This window comes from Dasypus novemcinctus, chromosome 26 (genome assembly GCF_030445035.2).
Source record: "Dasypus novemcinctus isolate mDasNov1 chromosome 26, mDasNov1.1.hap2, whole genome shotgun sequence".
In the NCBI taxonomy this organism is placed as follows: Eukaryota; Metazoa; Chordata; class Mammalia; order Cingulata; family Dasypodidae; genus Dasypus; species Dasypus novemcinctus.
This window is the reverse complement of record NC_080698.1, coordinates 15,244,224-15,263,071: the sequence shown is the minus strand read 5'-3', so window position 1 is coordinate 15,263,071 and position 18,848 is coordinate 15,244,224. Positions and strand designations below refer to the sequence as shown.

At 47.0% G+C, this 18,848-nt stretch overlaps 1 protein-coding gene across 2 annotated transcripts in view; it reads right to left on the bottom strand.

Moving 5' to 3' along the window:
• Window positions 1-18,848, bottom strand: part of CACNA2D3 (calcium voltage-gated channel auxiliary subunit alpha2delta 3) — a 933,078-nt gene that overhangs the window by 414,641 nt on the left and 499,589 nt on the right. For both annotated transcript variants that reach the window (XM_058288134.2, XM_058288135.2), the window contains exon 11: window positions 18,714-18,827. In XM_058288134.2, the coding sequence (XP_058144117.1) occupies window positions 18,714-18,827 (114 nt within the window). The remainder of the gene's footprint in view (window positions 1-18,713; window positions 18,828-18,848) is intronic.

Genomic DNA, 18,848 nt, shown 5'->3' with positions numbered 1-18,848 from the left:
CACGGCTATCCTGCACTTCTCATCCCTTGCTGAGCTATAACTCCGACAAGAACTCTAGCAACCTTACCTGCCTCCTGGAGAAAGAAGCTCTCCTCAGACCTTCCCTCTCTGCCTTTTGCCACCTATCAGGGTGGGGGGTGGGGTCTCACCTCCCAATCTAGACTCAGAAAATGGTTTTGGCACTTTTTCTTCTGAAAGCAGGGTGAGGAAAATAATGTTGCCTAACTCTTTAAACTGTCTTCCAGAAAGCATCAAGTGTGTGCCAAGGCAAAAAAAAAAGAAAGGAGGAATAAAGACATTTCTAAATAAGAGGAAAATAAGAGACAGAACCATGCTGCTGCATTTAGAGGTAACTTATACAATGAATGTGACTTTTCTTCCCAAAGTCCAAGTCACTCCTGGAGAAATTAGCTTCAGATGATACAAAATAAATAAATAAAAAGAATGGTGGGAAAGTAAGCAATGCAGCTTCCAAGCAGCCAAGAACTGATTCAACAGATTACTAAACATTTCAGATGGCAGGATTTTGTGGGACATGCAGCGATGGCTTTCTGGGTTCAGAAAGTCAAGATGGTGCCTTCAGGAAGTGAGGAAACCAGGGGGGAAGGGATGGCACACACAGAGCACGAGGGCCCCCCAACCTTCTCGGGTGCAGGCAGGCACTGCTGACTGGTCATCTCCCTTTTCAGGCCAGGGGGGCCCTCACAGCCCTCCCCAAGTCAGCACTTCAGAGAGCCACCTCCGAAGGCAGCAAGCTGGCCCCAAGGATGAAACCTCTGCCATCTCAGCTTCAGTGCAGAACAGCTGGAGTTAATGAAAGAGTTAATGTGATTTTCCACTCTCCCTGCTTGCTTTGAGGGACTCTAGTGAGAACTGGGCCTGATCAAATCACCTTTAGGGAATGGAAAAATCTAACTCACCACACATGAAGGCAAGCACAGACAAGAATGCTGGAGATGAACCAAGGACAGGCTGAGCATAACTGCACCATCAGGCCACAAGAAAGGAAAACAGACTCGAGGAAAAGAAAAAAAAGAGATGGCAATGAAGCCGCTCGCCCTCCTGAGCACATCTAGACTATCTCCCTTTCTCACATGTCCAAATCCCCATCCCTTGGGGTGCTAGGTTCAAGGACTGGTGTGCACATGGCAAGGAGGGGGCTCAGGCCCCATTTCCTTATGCATCCCACAGATGTGTCAGCTGGTATGAGTTAGTCAGGCAGTGACCACATTTTGGGGAGAAATCATCCATTGATTTATCACAAGGGGCATAAATCATAAATGCATTTAAGTGTCTTCATCGCCTTTCCTGTCATCCTGCCCCTCTGAAGTGAAATTAAGAGGCAGATGTATTATCTGGGATCAATTCCAGATTCCACTTGTGTGTTTAAAAAAAAAAACAAAACAGGAAGGGTTTCACATAAACCCTCTGCAGCAGGTTCATCAAAGTTTTGGCACCTTGGAGGCCAAGTCACGGCACAGATAACTCAGCGAGGCCTGGTGACATGAGGGTGAACCACTGAGTCCACACTTGCCCCTCAGCTTTCAGATGGGGGGAGGGTAGCAGGAGATTTGGCGCTGCCTCTGAGAACACGCCAGCCGCCCTCACTTTCACTCAAACACAGACTCACGCAGAGCTGCACTCACTAACCTGGGCAGGTCGTAGAGGCCCCATGAGAAAAGATGCTGGCCAATCATGGCTGTACATTTTAAAAGTAATTCGTAAGAAACAACAGTCAATGAAAACGTCGGCTACGGCAAGTGCAGAGAAGGATTCTTCCAGAAAGTTCCCAGGGATTACTCTCAAACACTTTCACCTTCTCAGGAGTCGAGTTCTAGTCCAGGACTTCTCAAGGATCCTGACTCATTCACACAGTCCTCACTCTTCAAAGATTTCATCCCATTTCCCTCACTGGGTCCATGGACCACAAGGAACCCGTGCCTCTTCCCATTTGGTTCTTACAACAAATTCAAGAAGGAGCTACTATGAGGAAGGCCGTTTTAAAAAGGAGAAAATGGAAGCTCAGAGAGACCAAGTGCCTTGTAGAAGACCACAGGCTCAAGACAAAGGTGGAAATCAAATGTAACCTCCCTGTCCTCTTACTCTCTGACTCGTGGCTACTCATACTTGGGTTCTTCTTTTCCATTAACATTGAAAAAACCATTTTCCTTTCCTCTCTCCCCTCAGTGCTCTTACACATTCCCCCCGGGACAGGTGCCATGTGCGGCTGAACAGCGCTGGAGTCCGGAAGAGAAGCAGGGGCAGCCAGCTCCTGTCCTCGAGGCCATGAGGCGAGACCACAGGCACTCTTGGCTGGCCTGAGGCTGAGGGAGAAGGCAGGGGCTCTGACATGAAGGAGGTGACAGCCTTTGCAGGGTGAGGTATAGAAACAGCCACAATAACACCTGGGAGAGTTAATTCCATGAATCAATGTGGCTTGGTTACAGTGTCCAGCAGTTTGGTTAATTAAGCACGGGCCTGTTTGTTGATTGTGAGGGTATTAAATCACTAGTCAGTTGATTGCATCCATGGCAGAATACATCTGCAAGTGACAAAGGAGACTGCCTTCATCAGTGAGAGGAGTCTCCTCGTGCAATCAATTCAAGGCCTTAGAGAAGGCGTTCTTAACCTTTTTTTGTTCCCCTGATCCCTTTGCTAGTCAGGTGAAATGAATACTACTGTAATTTATTGCATACATTTATAAGTGAAGGAAATGTGAGATTTCAGTGAGAGGTCAGAGAAAATAAAGATAAGTTGAATTTTTTCAATTCACTGGTTAAGAGCCCCTGCCTTAGAGCAAGAGCTGAGGATTTCAGCAGTCAGAAGGAAGAATTCTCTCTACTTGAGCCAGCTAACTTCTCCTGGGGAATTCAATGACACCTTCACTGGGGTTTCCAACTTTCGGTCTACCCTACGGAATACATATTTTCTAATCCCCACTGGCACAATGAGCCAATTCCTGCAATAAATTGCTGAATATATGTACACACACATGCGTGCACACATACATACATGCATATGTATATGTATGTATATGTGTGTGTGTGTATCTCCTGCTGCTTCTGTTTCTTTGGAGAACCCTAAGCAAACTCGTGACCGTTCCCACCTAAGACGACCTCCTATACCCTTCACATCCGAGTCAGGCACTTGTCCCAACTCCCTTCCATATGCCATGCACAGTTTTAATCTACTCACTGTCGATGCATTATTGTTCTGGTCAGCAAGCCTAGTGTCCCAGGGATCACAGGGAAGCCAGTGAAGAGGGCATCAGGACCTACGACTGGAGGTTGGAGTCATTTCAGCCCTGCTAGCGGCACATGCTCTGCGTTCAGTCCTCAGTGACACAGAGGCTTAAAGTAACTACCCACCCACCCATCACCCAGCAGCCCCCTGCCCCATACCCACCCACCACCTTTCCATTCTTACACACACACAACTTCTTGTTAAGCAGCTACTTTGTGCCAACGATACCAGGTGCTGGCTCAACACTGGGGACTGAGAGAGACATGGCGTCCACCTTCACAGAGCTTACTATGGGCAGAGAGTTCATAAGCCAGTAACCCCCCAAATGAATATCTAATTTTATAAATGGTGGTTGTTAAGGAAAACAGCAGGTACTGTGAAAGCCTATATATAGCAGGAAGAGAAGTGGTGGATAGGGGATGCCTCCCAAAAGATATGGATTTATAGATAGATCTCAAAAAACATGGCTCAAGTCAGAACTTCAAATCATAAAATGTCTGTGTAAGCCATATGCGTGCTCCTCTGGGGATTTCTTGAAGTTCCAGAAAGACCCTTATGTCAGACTTTTAACACCTCTGCTGAATCTACAGCAGCAATGAGAGACTCCCTAAGTGTTCTTCTAGAAGAGGCAGAAACAGAGACCCACACCCCAGAATTATCCACACTTTTCCTGATGTCTCAGGGCCAGCCACCAATCCCCAGCTTAAGAGAACTCTCACTGGATTATTAATATTTTTTTGAATAGGGACTAGAATGTTTGTTTAAAGAGAAGTGCTCGAAATAGGCCATTTGCTAAGTCCAGAGGAAGGGAAAGGATCAGCGTTTTTAGGAGGCTTAAGAAAATTATTCTATGGGAGGGGACACGTTTCAGTAAGTATGTCCTTGGCTCATACAGGCATCCTTCCGTTTGGAATTCTGAAGCAGGACAGCCTTCTTTGAAATTCTAAAACTCTCACTTATTGTCTCTACTCAATTGAAGTACAAAAACAAATCACGTGAAAACAAAATTAAAGTGTTTCAAACATTAAAAGCCCTAAAGTTTCTATGGGTTCCAAGGGTCAGATTTATAGAATCAAGAGCTGGGAGTGATAAAACTTCATGATTCTGACCCAAAGGTACTAGACAATTGCCCCCAGCCAGTTAGCCCTCTCCAAATCAGAGGGCTTCTTGGAAATTTGTGCCAGGGCTCTGACGCAGGCCCCAGGAGGCTTCGTGGCCCTTTGGGTAATCCTCCCTCAGCATCTCGCGTTCAGCTCACATTCTGGCGCCGCTTTCCACACAAGCCTCTTTGCTTTCCAGCGAGGCACGTCAGGCAGCAGCCAACAGGACTCATGCTGGAAGTTAACGTGCAGCTCATACTTGAGAGAGGCCCAGAGAGGCCCCATTAGTCACCACCCTCTGCTCATATTTTTTCCCCAGAAAGACATCTCCTAGGAGTGAAGAGGATAGAACAAAATCTATTATTACATTATGGAACAGCGAACAATGGACCGAGCTCAACTTTAATGTGGAGCTCCCGGAGGGAGCAGAGAGGCTCCTGGGGGAGGCTCTGGGCTAAGAGAAGGATCTGAAAGGAGCCAGGGCCTAACATTTTGGGCCGCAGTAATGGAACATATTCACTAAGCCCTATAAATCTCCTTCCTTCAAATTTTTTATGGAAATGATTAAGGTAAGGGTAGCTGGGCGGATAACAGGTTGATGGCCAAAATCACTTTGGCATGGGGATTGTCAGGTTTCACCAATTCTTCCCCACATGTTTGAAGAGGGAATACAAAGGTCAGCCTATGGAGACGATCAGATTTCCCAAAATCTATTGGAAGAAGGAGCTTCATTTATGAGGCAGAAAGGTGATTTTTCTACCAATAAAGTTAGCTAAAAATGCAGAAAATCCCTTTTTGGTGGAGACTTAGCATAGTGAAGAAAGCATCAAGGACCAGGAAGCGCAAGGCCCAGGGGTCAGGTTTTGGGTTGAGGAGACTTCCTCTTGGGCCACTGGGATCAAATCTGAAGGATGAATCATTTCTCAGCGTTTATGGCCTTTAAAATGCAAGGCATTTGGGGATTCGCAGGCAGGATGCAGATACGTTGCCTTGGCCTAAATCTACTACCTAAATGTGGCTCACCTAATCTTGCTCTTGCCTCCCTTCAACAAATGTTTACGGAGCCTGTACTATGTATGTGCCAGGTACTAAGCTTTGGGAAGGGCAAAACAGAGGTAGAATGTGTTGTCTTTTGGAGAAGGCAAATATTTCAGAAATAATGCCACCAATCATCACTCACCACTGCAGTAAAAGCAACTGAGGAGAAGTTCAAGGTGCTGGGGAATTCCATCATCCTGGAAGACTTTCCTGCCCAACACCAGTCCCTCTGACCCTTGGCAGTCTACACTGAACATTCGTCCACCACCGTTTGGAACTTAAGATATGGTTTTTTACAACTTTCACCACATTACTGGGCTATTTCTAGATGCCTCCAATGGAGAAGTCCTAGCCAGGCTTCTATTTCTCTGTCCACCCCAGGATATCAGACAAGATACTAGGGATGAGGTAAAAGGTATGGGTATTGGATTAAAGTTACTAAACCCGTTCTCAACTCAGTTTCCCCACGTATAAAAGAGACATACTATATCACAAAAGTGATGCAAGGTCCAAATGAGATGATGCTTGAAAAGTAGTACAATAGTATTCAGTTCTGTCCACAAAGCCCCTTGGGTGCATGCTGGGTGCTGGGCACATAGTTCTGGTCACCTGGAGTATACCCGTGGACAAAACTTTGCAGAGCCCTCCTCTCTTAGTGCCCCTCTTCTAGCAGGTGAGATGACAAACACAATGTATTTCCTTGCAATGTTTAATATGCTATCAGATGAAATGCATCAAAAAAGGAAAAGCAGGAACTAAGATTGCTGGTGGTGGTGATGGGGTAAATTGGATAGTCAGGGTAGATCTCATTGAAAAGGTAGAGTATTAGTTTCCTAGGGCTTCCAGAACAAATGGCCACATACTGGGTGGCTTAAAACATCAGAATTTATTCTCTCCCCATTCTGGAGGCCACAGGGCTGAGATCAAGGTGCCAGCAGGGCTGTGCTCTCTGAATGCTCCAGCAGATGATACTTCTTGCCCCTTCCAGCTTCTGTAGCCCCAGGTACTGCTGGGCTTGTGGTGGCATCACTCCATGCCTCAATCTTCCCATGGCCTGTGACCACATTTCCTCTTCTTCTAAGGACACAAGTCCTATGGGATTTGGGGCCCTCCCAAATCCAGCATGACCTCATCTTGACTACATCTTCAAAGGCCCTCTTTCCAAAAGGTGTCACATTCACAGGTTTTGGGTTGACATGAATTTGGGGGGACACTATATTTAACCCAGTGCAGGAGTGTCTGAGCAAGGATATGAAGGAAGCGAGGAGTGCAACAATGTGGAAATTAAAGTGGAAGGTGTTCCAGGCAGAGGGATGGGGCTGAGCAGATACCCTCAGCTGATAGGGTGCCTGGCAGGTCTGGGAGTCATGGGCCCAGCAGAGAGCATGAGGGTTGAACCCCCTGTGGGCCACTGTTGGGGCTTTGGCTTGAACCCCGCACAGAGTGGACAGCACTGGAGGGTCAGGGGTAGATTAGGGGCACAATCTGCCTTCAGTTCCTGAAAGGTCTACCTGCTGTTGTGCGGTGGTTTGGCCACGGGACGTCTGCTTTGGGATAAACAAATGCGAACTGGGAAGAAATGTGATTTGATGGCAACTTACGTGCAGGGAGAAGAGAGCAGGGGTGGAGGAGCTCAACTGGCTGCGAGATCTGTGAGCTCCTACCTAGCCCAGCACACCAGACACGTTCCTGGAAGGGAGGGTGGGGGTGGGGAGGGGTCTCACTCTCTTCTTCATCCTTCTAAGTCCGCTTCTCTGAGCCAACAAAGGGAACTGCAGCAAAGTGGGCATAAGGTTTCCTGATGAAATAATGAGCACACAGGGTGGGGCTTGGCCTGAGCATGGCGCCTGGGAACCCGGAAGTTCAGAGCTGCTGGAGACACGGAGCCTCATCTGTGAGCTCCATGGACCCGGGTTCTGCCCCCTCACACACTGTGACCTTCACTCGCTGGCTGGCTTGAGGCTTCCTGTCAAACTGTCTGCGGGGGAAGTTTGGTGATGCGAACAAGTGAGAAAAGAAAAGAACATGAGGCTGCTGATAAGAACTAGAGGCTTCCAAACACATGCAGCCAGACCTCCACCCTCCCAAGTACACCATGCCAAAGGAGGGGCCCGTTCTGTCCCCGCAGCAGTGCAGGCCTCTGGAGGAAGTTCACTCAGGTGCCACTGCTGAGCTCGGTCCAGAACCCGCAGCCCTCTCCAGCTAACGTGCACTGACCACTCGCTACTGGCCAGGGACTCCCTAGACTCTGGGAGTACTCATCTGTCCCCTGCCACAGCCCTGTCCTCTTTTGCTAGATGAGAAAATGGCAGCACTCAGAGATTCCATCACTTGTCGAAAGTCACCTGGCTCAGGAAGAAGCAAGCCTGGTCACCTGCCCCGGCAGGCTGAGCCTCAGCCGCCACTCTGGAAACACAACATAAAATTACATTACTTTTCAAATTGTTTCCTTTTTACATTTCAGTATTAATGAACTGACAGGCTCTCCTTCCATGAAGTTCTTGTGAATTGATGAACAGTAACTGTATACCTATTATAAGGCTACTGAATGGTCAAATATTTATCAGTATATTTTGCCAGGTGCCAAAAGTGTAGGTAAAAAATATACCACATATATATTTATTCCTGAAACAGGTCAAAGGAAAGGCCTGGAAATGTTTTTATAATGCTGCTGAACACTTTAATCTTCTTATAAGTCAACCAAGACACTGCATAAGATTAATCCATATTCAAGGATAAAAGAGCACTTTCTATTTCCACATCTGAAAAAACAGTGCTACACCATCTTGAATTCATCCAGTACAACTACATTTTAACTATATCAGAGGGGTTTTAACGATGTGAGTCACTGAAAATAAGAGTGACGATAATAATGACGTGGCTGTCACGGACCGGGCCAGCTGTGTCCGAGGCACTGAGCCTGGTAGCACGTCCTCTTGTTCCATTCTTCACAACCCTGCAGGGTGTGCATAATTAGCCCCATTGCACAGATGGGGAAACAGAATTTTTTGGCCTCTAAACAGTATGCTATTTCCATTAGGTGGTGCTGGCCCCCCAGCTCCATCCCAGGGACCCTAACAAGAAAAATTAAAACCCAGGAAATAAGGACTTGACATACCATTAACATGCCAAGGAGCTGAAGCTATTCTGCAAACTTCCAGTTATCACTGGGTTGCCAGTTAATAAGTTCATGTTTCTCAGCTCCAACCTGCCCCTCCATGCAGGGCAGGGAGGCTGGGCTGCGCTCTGCCACCTGCTTTGCCAAGGCTAGGGTCTGCAGTAGGGGCGATATGGGGAGGCTGCAAGGATGGAGGAAGAAGGGGTTCACATCTTCTTGCTTACTTCCCCTTGGCTTCCTGTTCCTGGGAACACCACACCAGCAAGCCTTCTTCTCCCTGACAGAGATGATTTACTCCAGCAGCAGTGAATGTATCCAGTTTGCAGTTTTTCCAACACTCACAGAATCAGCCTCACTGTATCCCCCTCGGAGGCCCCGGCATCAGCCGGGCAGTACCGCCTTCTCAGAAGTCTGGTTGACAGCCCCCACAGGACCCTCCTTCCAGCTTCTTTTATGTTTTCCCAATCACCTCTTCTCTTCCCACCCACATTACCCCTTCTCCCTCCTCCCCCTTCCCTGCCATAGGGAGAGTAGCTGCCTCCCGCAGGTGCTATTTTATGAGATCCTAGAGTTCTCTTTTGCCCTGTCAGGTCATCATTACCTGGCTAATGATTCTTAATGTTAAATTCTCTCTGTTAAAATAAATGGTGGGTTCTGCCCCTGGCTGGACCCTGGCTCATACACTGCCAACACATCCATGCTAAGTGGCATGTCTCCATGTGCTGCTCCAGTTTGGACAAAAACTCTATGCCGTGTCATGGAAGAGACTGTAAAGCTCTTGTAACTCACCAGGTGTGGTCTATGAGCTGCCTAATAAAATGTAGATTCCAGAGCTGCACCTGCAAAGAATGGAACCCAGGGAGCACTTTTAGCAAGTCCCTGCCTCCTAACCCCACAGTGACCAATGTCACTCCAACAGTGACCCGTTGGAGAGCAGAGAATCAAAGGCTAAGGATCAAAGATTGCCTACTTCATGGCTCTGGGCTCTGGGCAGAGGACTCACTCCCCTGAACCTCAGGTCCCTCACCTGTAAGACAAATGGCAACAGGAGTACCCCATCCGCAAGACAGGCAAAAGTGTTTGGCACAGGGCCGGGCACAGAGGGGCTCTCCCTGAAGTGTGGCTTCTCTGGAAGCTGGTTACTAGAGAATGGTCACCATCCCACCTGCTTTCTAGGCAGAGGCTGAGGCCCCAACATGTGGCCCAGGACAGGAGCAGCAGCTGTTGTGGAGAGGAAGGTGCCCAAGCAACTGTGTCTTGCACCCCTGAGAAGAAGTGATTTTTGGGTGGCTGTCAGCAGCCACACATCAGTGGGCCTCAGGCCCAACTTGTCTTGTCATGTTCTTCTTGTTGGAGCCACAAGACGTCTTAGACCAGCAGAAGTAACTAAAAATAAGCCAGGAGAAAACGAACCATTTCCACTCTCCCTCCAGCTGTGAGGAGGGCCTGCATGAGCTCTCACCACAGTGACTGAAAACGCCTTTTCCTGTCATACTGTTGACTGACCACGAGAAATGAATGTTCCCGTTATTTTCCTAAGACAGCTTTAGGATTTATCACCCTTTAAAAAATACAGCAATGACACAAACTCACCCGAAACTTTCAGACCAAAATGTTGCTTCAGTGAGGGAGGGAGAAAGGCAAGGAAAGCAAGAGAGAGGGGACAGAGAAATGTAACCACCCAAATGGCCCCAGGAATAAAGTGGCAATAGGAAACATGAGCATCTTGGAGCATTCACAGGAAGTACGAGTCGCCCTGCCACTGGGATCAGTCGTGATGAAGACAGTTAATACCGAAGCTACATACACAGCCTTAGTGTTATAGTCTGACTCCCCACACAGCAGCTAGAGAGAACCCCTGAGTACAAATCAGATCCTCTCTCTCTCCTGTTCAAAATCCTCCCATGGCTCCCCACTATCCTTGGATCACAATTCCAACTCCTTACTGCTCCCACCGAAACCCTGGGGAGCTGGTCCCTGCCTGCCCTGCCAGCCCTGCCCATGTCCCTGCTCCACAGGACAGGGATCCCCGTCTGCTACCAGGACCCAGGAAACAAATATACCTAAATATATAACACAAACTAATAGCTTCTCCCCAGAGAAGCTTTCCTTGGCCATCTTGTCTAAAGGAGCTGCATCATCCCCCCTCTCTCTCAGCCCCTTGTCTGTCTCGCCCAGAGGATTCATCGTGATTTCTAATAAATGGAACGTTTTACTGTCTGTTATCTAGGATCTGTTACCTGCCATCTGTGATCTCTTTGCAGTGCTCATGATGGCACCATATTACTGGAACCCGGTACAACTTCCTGGGACCCAACAGGCCCCCAAGAACTCTGTGGAGTGATTGCCCCCCGGTCTGGCTACTTCCCTCTGCTTCCTCTGCCAAGCAGCTCCTGCCACCCTCAAGCCTTACTGTAGTTCCAAGGGATAAGAAACAGGCAAAGCCAAGAGAGTAGGGGAGGGGGGAGTTGGGAAGGAGGCATTGTGGGACCCTCTACCATACAGATGCTGATATTAACTCCGTCCTCATCGCCCATGGTGGCTTTGGAGACTTCTCTTCACAAGTGGCTCAAAGGAAGGCACAGAAAAACGTTCTGAAAAAGTCATTTGGGAAACTGAGAAGAGAACAATGTAGAATGGAGTTCAGAAAAAAGAAAGGAGGGGGGAGGGAGAAAGAAAGATTCCTTCCAAATTGCTTAAGATTATCTAAGGATCAGATTCTTAAAAGGAGAAGCCCTGACTCACCTCATAAACTCTGCTCCCCGTAATGGCACGTGCCCCACAGAAAGGCGAGGCGAAGGGGATTCCTGAGCTTTACAAACCTCCTAGCATGGCTGAGGCAGAGCTAAGCTTCGGACCTTGCAGGCCACTGGTTTGAAGCATCGTCAGCTTCCAAATTATGCCAAGGAAGGGAAGCCTGTGGCTAAACCCCCAAGGTAGACCTTCCTGGAGATTTATGAGACTCCAACTCAGAGGACTGCGATTTCCAACAGGGTTGCCAAAAATGCTCCAAAGCCGGTCCCAAACCGTTCTATGATCAAGAGATCTCCTTTATTCCAAGACCATGAGCTGCTACTGTCTCACCCTCCCTGCAGCCAGGCCATGGAGGAGCCCCCCAGGGTCCTGAGCCAGGGGCACTCCCAAAGGGCCTCTGAGCTACCATCCTCGCCTTTGTTCTTGAGCACCCGGCCCACACAGCTGGAAGGCATTCACCTTTGAAGTCCTCCTGTCCTTCTAGAAAAGGCACATCATTTAAATCACATCCAGGCAGCCTCGTCTGAGGCCAGGCAGTTCGCGCTCCTCTTGATCTCTGCCTGCAGCCACGGTGGGTTCTGAGCTCACTGACTTCCCTGGCATTCTGCAGACCCCTGGTGGTGGGAAGGGCAAGGAAATGGACTTATTGCCCTGCTGACAACTTGCACAGTATGGATAGCTCTTGCTCTGACCTACAGTGATTTTGTTTTGCTTTTGTCCTCAAAATGTCTACTCCGTGGTCAAGGGTACAGGCTCAGCACTCAGCGGCCTGGGCTGTGATCTTCGCTCTACCAACTGCTGGTTATGGAACCCTGAATATGTTACATATTCTCTTGGTGCCTCAGTTTCCTCATTTGTGACAAGGTAATAAAATAGTACCTGCCTCAGTGGATTTCTGTGAGAATTGGATGCACACAAAGCATTTAGAATGCTTCAATAAGAACTGGCTAGCATTAGTTGTGTGTTGGCTATGTATTAGTTTGTGTTATATATTTAGGTAGATGAAACCCATTTAAAACTTTTCTCATTGGGGAAGACTGGGTTTAGCGAGAATAGAAATGAAGGAAATCAAGCATTCCAATACCACCTCTACTTTTCATCACAGAACGCTGTGAAGAGCAGATTGTGCAGTGATGGCCATTACCATCGAATCCATCTCTACCCCAGCCTACCTTTCACTATTCTACCTACTGCAGAAGTGAGTCTCTTATGTGATGGTTACAGATCAAATCTCATGCCCTAAAGTACCAAGGTAAAACATGTAAGAGTTATTAACCCATGGGTGGACTGATTCTGCCTTCAAAGTAACAGTGGCTTGAGTCTAAGGACTCCACCCCCATTCACTACCTCCCAGTTCTAATGGCAAGAGAAGTGAAGCCAGGAAGAAAGGAGAAGCAGAAAGGGTCATTTCACCTTTGAGGGAGCGATACCACAGCGTGAGGGGAGAGATTCCCCATCAATTCTCCCACCTTCTTTACCTCTTGTGAGCTTAGCATAGTTTACTCACACAAGAAAAAAGCAACGGAAGGGAAGGGAGAAACTGCCATGACCCTCTTCTGCTGAATGCAGCCAGGGCATAAACTTCTGGGGTATTCAGTGACCTCCCACAAACACTGGTTGGTCTAAATTGTTTTAAAAGTTCTTTCAAATTAGGGGTCAGCAAACTTTTTCTGTAAGTTCCAGGTAGTGACTATTTTGGGCTTTCCGGGCCAGGCGGTCATTATCACAACTACTCACCTCTACTGTCAGCCGTATTCAGTATAATAAACAAATGAGCCTGACTGGGCTGCAAGAAAACAGTTTGAATTTCATATAATTCATACAGCTCTAATATGAAGAATTAATGGTACTCTTCTTCGATATTTTTGCTTGTTTGGGCATTTAAAACCATTCCTCGCTCACAGGCCACAGAAAGCAGACAAGGGGCCACATTTGGACCATGGGCCATAGTTTGCCAGCCCCTTTTTAAAATCACCACTACTTTCACAGCCTCTTGGCTATTGCCTTTCTGCCTTGCGCACCAGGGGAAAGTAAAGATAAATTATTCCATGGCTTCTTTTTTTTAGCTCACTTGCAAGAGGAAATATATAGACAGCAGTCATGGGCATTTTTCTCATTTAAATGTACGCAGCTTTATTTCATGAGCAGATTCTGGAACAAGTCCTTTACATGTTGAATAGTTCATATTTCATTCCAAGTGTGTAAGAACTGCTGCTAAGTCACTAACCAACAAATATCAGGCAAAAGCAAATGGCATCCAATAAATGAATAGATAGCTCCTTATTTCTGCTTTCAGAAATAAAATGCCAGCAAGGGACACATTGCAAGGGCAGTCGTGGTACTGCCTTCCTAGACTCATAGTGAAATCACCAATCATGCCTTCCTTCCCCCAACTCACTCTAAAAGGGTTTATTTAGCAGCTGCCTTGAGCAAGGCTCTGGTTAGGTGGCAGATAGGATTAAAAATGACTGCCAACAAGCCCTCCCTGGCCAGCTCCCTCACTTCTGCTCTTCCTTTCTTGGAACCCAGATGCCATTCTATAAGGAAGTCCAAGCTACCACCCAGGGGAGAGTGGACACAATGTTATCCAATAGGATTAGACATGATGCCAAGAAGCCACAGGGAGCAGAGGTGAGGCAGCCCAGCCAGCTCCTGGCTGGAGGCAGCCGCGTGAGTGACCCCAGCTGACACCACAAGAACAGAACCAGCACCCAGGCAGCCCAGAGAATGGCAGGAAATAATAAATGGCTGTTGTTTTAAGCCACTGGTTTCGGGGATGTTTTATAGCATTGCTACGAAAGTCGTTCTCTTTCCTTTCTCTTCTCCTTCCTTCTTGGATGAGTTTTCTATTGCTGCATAACAAGTGAGCATAAATTTAGTGGCTTAAAACAATACACATTTTTTATCTCACAGTTTCCATGGGTCAACAGCCTGGGCATGGCTTACAGGACTGTAATCATCTGGAGACTCAACTGGGGAGGAATGTGCCTTCAGGCTCATGAGTTGTTGGCAGAATTCTTTTCTTTGTGGTGATATGACTAGAATGCAGCTTTTTGCTGGCTGGAGACTGGATGCCATTCTCAGGACCCAGAGGCTGCCCACAGCTCCTTGCTACATGGGCTTCTCCAACACAGCCAGAAATGAGAGTCTCTCTGCCCTCAGGGAGGGTCTGATCCCTCTTTTAAGTACTTTCAACTGATTGGGTAAGGCTCATTGCTGAAAATATCCCCATTGTTATTTCAAAATCATCTGACCTGGGACCTTGACTATATCTGCGAAACTCCTTCAACTTTACCACATTCTATTGGTTAGAGGTAAGTTGCAGGTCCCACCCACACTCAAGCGGAAGAGATTACACAGGGCACAAACACCAAGGGCAGAAATCCTGAGGCGACCCTGGGATCTCTATACGACACTTCTTCATTGAGAAAGAGCAAGTGTTAATCTAAGCAATGGTCAGAGGCACCACACCTTCAGGGCCTGGGCAGGCAAAGCATGAGAGAGTTAGCGGTGGGGATAATGGCCAAGGATAATGGCCAAGAGGAATGTGCATTTGTTGCTGAAGGGTTGGCCATTTCTAAGTCCTATTTGTTGCCATGTGGGAATGCTAGCCCCAATGGGCCACATGTACTGCCTATGAAAGAAACCAAAATGTGAGCATTTTATATAATATTTCCACATGTTTTAATGCTGACCAGTAATTGACAGTATTTCACACAAAGTGTGGGCCAAGAAATGCACACCTATGCACTGGATTTGACTGAGGGAACAGACTCTTGTAAAGGGAAACATGGAAGTAGAGGTAGCAAAGTCCCTGGAATAACCAAACCCTATTTCTTGGACTGCTTCTTAAAGTGGTAGCTCGTAGCAAAGTCCCTGGAATAACCAAACCCTATTTCTTGGACTGCTTCTTAAAGTGGTAGCTCTCAGAGTGTGGGTCTCCCACCAACAGCCTCAGAATCACCCAGGAACTTGTTTGAAATTCAAATTGATCTGCTCCACCCAGAACTACTGAATCAGAAACTGCGGTGGCGCTCAGCAGCTTGTGTTGGAACAAGCCCTCCAGCTGATTCTGATGCTCACTCAAGTTTGAGGAGTACTGTCTTATGAGAATCAGGTTCTACTCTTAAGATCATCTTTCTCTCTTAGGAACCCATTTCCTGTTTCTAGTTGTGAAATTGCCAAGTATAGCATGACACTATCCTCTACCAATATAATATTCAAGATAATAGAGCAAGTTAACTACTTATATGTTGTACATCATCTTACCTTAATATGGTACTAAATCACACCGGGGTTTTATACAAATTTATTAGCTGCACTTTTGCAGGGAGGTTCATAAAGAAGAGAAAAAATGTATATGAATATCATGGATCCTTCCAAAATGGAGCAGGAGGGAAGGGAACTGGAACTGGCTTATTAATTTCTAATCATAGGAAAAGACCCTTTTGCTAAAGAGAAAATCTGTTTCTGCTTGAAATACTTTATAAATAGATGAAACTACTTCAAGTCTTGCTGAAATTCCCAGGACCCTGGTTTCAATTAAGGCAAGAAAGTGACATAAATCACTATTGTTCATCTGGAAAGATATGTTGAGTTTTGCGTTTTGTCTGAAGAATTATGACTTTGCAGCCCTCATCCTATGCCTTTCCCTGCAAGTATAAGGACAGGATATTTAAATACCCCGTATTCTTGGGCAACTATTACTCACTGAATATCACCAAGCAGGAGTGATTCATGCAACAGAGCATGAGAGAGTCACATAGAAAAATATTTGACATTAATGGAATATTTGTTAACAGGTTCCTTCGATTTTTTTTTTCTTTTTGGAATGGTTCTAAATGCAAAATATTCCTAAATCTGCTATGAGACATGTAAATGTTCTTTTGGCTGTACAATGTACATGGCCTGTGGTGGCTTGAATTACCCCAATAAAGGCATGCTCTTAACCTTAATCTGTGAAATTGTATGATCCCATTTGCGAACAGAGCCCTTTGCAGATATTATTACCAGTTAAGGTGTGGACTCATTTGTGAATAGGACCTTCCAAGATCATGCTTAGATATGGCCAAACTGCAGGAGGGCAAGCTTTAGTCCATAAGACTGGAGGCCCTATAGAGGGGCAATTCAGGCATAGGCAGAAAAGCAAGAAGCTGGAAGTCAGTGGGGAGTGAAAGAGCAGATACAAGGAGAGGGATCACATGCGGTGGCAGGAGAAGATCCAGCAAAGGAGCCCAAGGGGCGTGGCCAGCCAGCGCCAGAACACTAAAGACTTGGGAAGAAAGCATGGCCTTTCTGATACCTTGATTTTAGACCTCCAATCTTCAAAACCATGAGCCAATAAATTCCTGTGGTTGAAGCCCACCCATTGTGTGGTATTTGTCACAGCAGACTGGCAAACTAACCCTGACCCTACCTATGTTTGCTCATGCTGGGACATCCCTCCCAGTCCCCTTAGTCACCCTGCCAACTGCAGGCTGTGCATGAGTGCTACAGCGGCCCAGAGGCTTGGCATGCTTCTTCCTTCAGATCATGCAGTTTATCGGCCTTTAACTCTGGCCTCCACTTGTCCTTGGAAGTTGTCACCCAAAATACTGCTGCCATCTAAAATGACCTTGCCCAACCCTGAACTTCCATTATATTCAACGGTTGGTTCTAAAGTCAGTGCCTAGAGTGAAGACTACATTCAGCCTAAATTTATCCCCAGAAATCCCTGAGGCAGGTGCCACATTCTAATCCACATACTCTCTGTAAGCCCAGCCTTCCCTCCAGCTTCAGTAGAGATTGTTTCCAAGGTTGAGCACTAGAGAAAGAAACTAGAGTCTATTTGGGGGCCATGTTGTACCAAGTGTATGTGTCTTTAAACACCAGGCTCACACATGGTATGGTGTGATGCTTGTGCTATCAGAGACACATAGGAATCAAGAAGAGCCAAGAGAAAATGGAACATCTCCCACCCCACGCTCGCTCAGGTCTACCCACTCTCTGAATGCAGTCAACAATGCAGTTGTCATTTGTCTCCTGTTTCTTTTTTGCTGTGTGTGGTTAGTTGAATTCCCAGAAATTCAATATACATATAAAGTGACTCCAAGGTCCCTCCTTGTCCCTTCTTTCCTGTCCCCCCTGACTTCTCTAGTTTGCTTCCATCACCTCTGATATACATCCTTTTTCTTCTACACCTGCAACCATGTCCCATGAAGAAGTCCTACAGATCCCACCTCCACTAGCTCTCACCTAAGCCCTGTTTCTTGCCCTCCTGTTTTGTCCCTGCCCTAGGTTTAGATCTTACCTACCAATTCCTGGGATCCCAGAGGCTGATGACTTAGGCTGTGTCACTGTTCTTCCCCACAAAGGCCAGAGAAAGGTCAGACATTACCACGCTGCCCCAGAGCCTTTACTTTTGGGGTACCCTTAGCTGCAAGACTCACCTACCTTCCTCACCTGGCATCCAAAGACGTCCAGGCAGCCTCAATTCTCATAATCCATGAGAATTAGGAGACTCACTAGACCCTAAGTGCTCCCCTACTTTCATCCTGCCCCTAGCCAGGGGAGTCTGGGAAGCCACAGAGGCTGACTGATGCCCCAAGTATAGAAGGATGAATCCCAGAGTTTAGTGGTGGGGATGGGGAGGTGGATGGACCCATGACAACCAGAGGTTGCACTGGACAGAGGGAAGCCCTGCAAGTGGCTGCAGTCATCAGTGATTAAAGGCTGGCTCTTTCCTCAGGGGCCAGTTGGTAGGGACACCTTCCAAAGAACCCATTCAACTTTACCTCAGTGCTTCTGGTTTCTCCAGGGAAGGAAGATATCAGGGAAATGTTGGGAGGGTTCCAAAGAAGTCATACTGGTTAATAGCTTGGTTGACCTTAACCTCTGAACCTTGCATTTAAGACACTCAAAGGGCACCAAAAATATTAATATCAGCCACTGAAACTCTCACATCCTAATGGTTGAGTTCATCAGATAAATAAATGTTACCTTGGAAAGCAAAGAAAGAATTAGAACAGGGCCAGAGCAGCTTTGATGAAGGTGGGGAACAGATTGCAGGAAGGAGAGAAGATTCTAGGTGGTAACAAGGGCTTAGGAGGAACTGCAGAAACATGGAAGTACAGTGGAGATGAATGCAGAGCCAACATAGGCTGGCATCACCACCCTCCAGATGCTGGGCCCACCAAGCAGCTCTCGGCCCATGGGACACAAAAGTAAAGAGAAACGCTGCCCAGTCTGAACACATCGAATCCATCTTACGAGTTTCTTCTTTCCTCCAAAAGTTCCATTGTGAAAACAAGAAAAGCCATAGCCTTTGGTTTTGGTCAACCAAAAAACACAAGGCTGAGAAACCATAGGTCATTATGAGATTAAGTCTACACAGGTCACTTATCTGTGGACAATCTGGAGGTTACAAAACACAGATTCTCCCTGGACTCCACTCTGCAAAGTCAGTGCCAGCATCAGCTTACCTTTCGATCTGGCCAGTTGTATTTCGCAAAGATTGTGTCGTAGGTGTCCACCGCCCCATCGGTTATGAGCATGATCGCCTGGCTGCAGATACTTCCTTGTCCCGTGTGATTGAACTGTGGAAAGAAATCATTTCA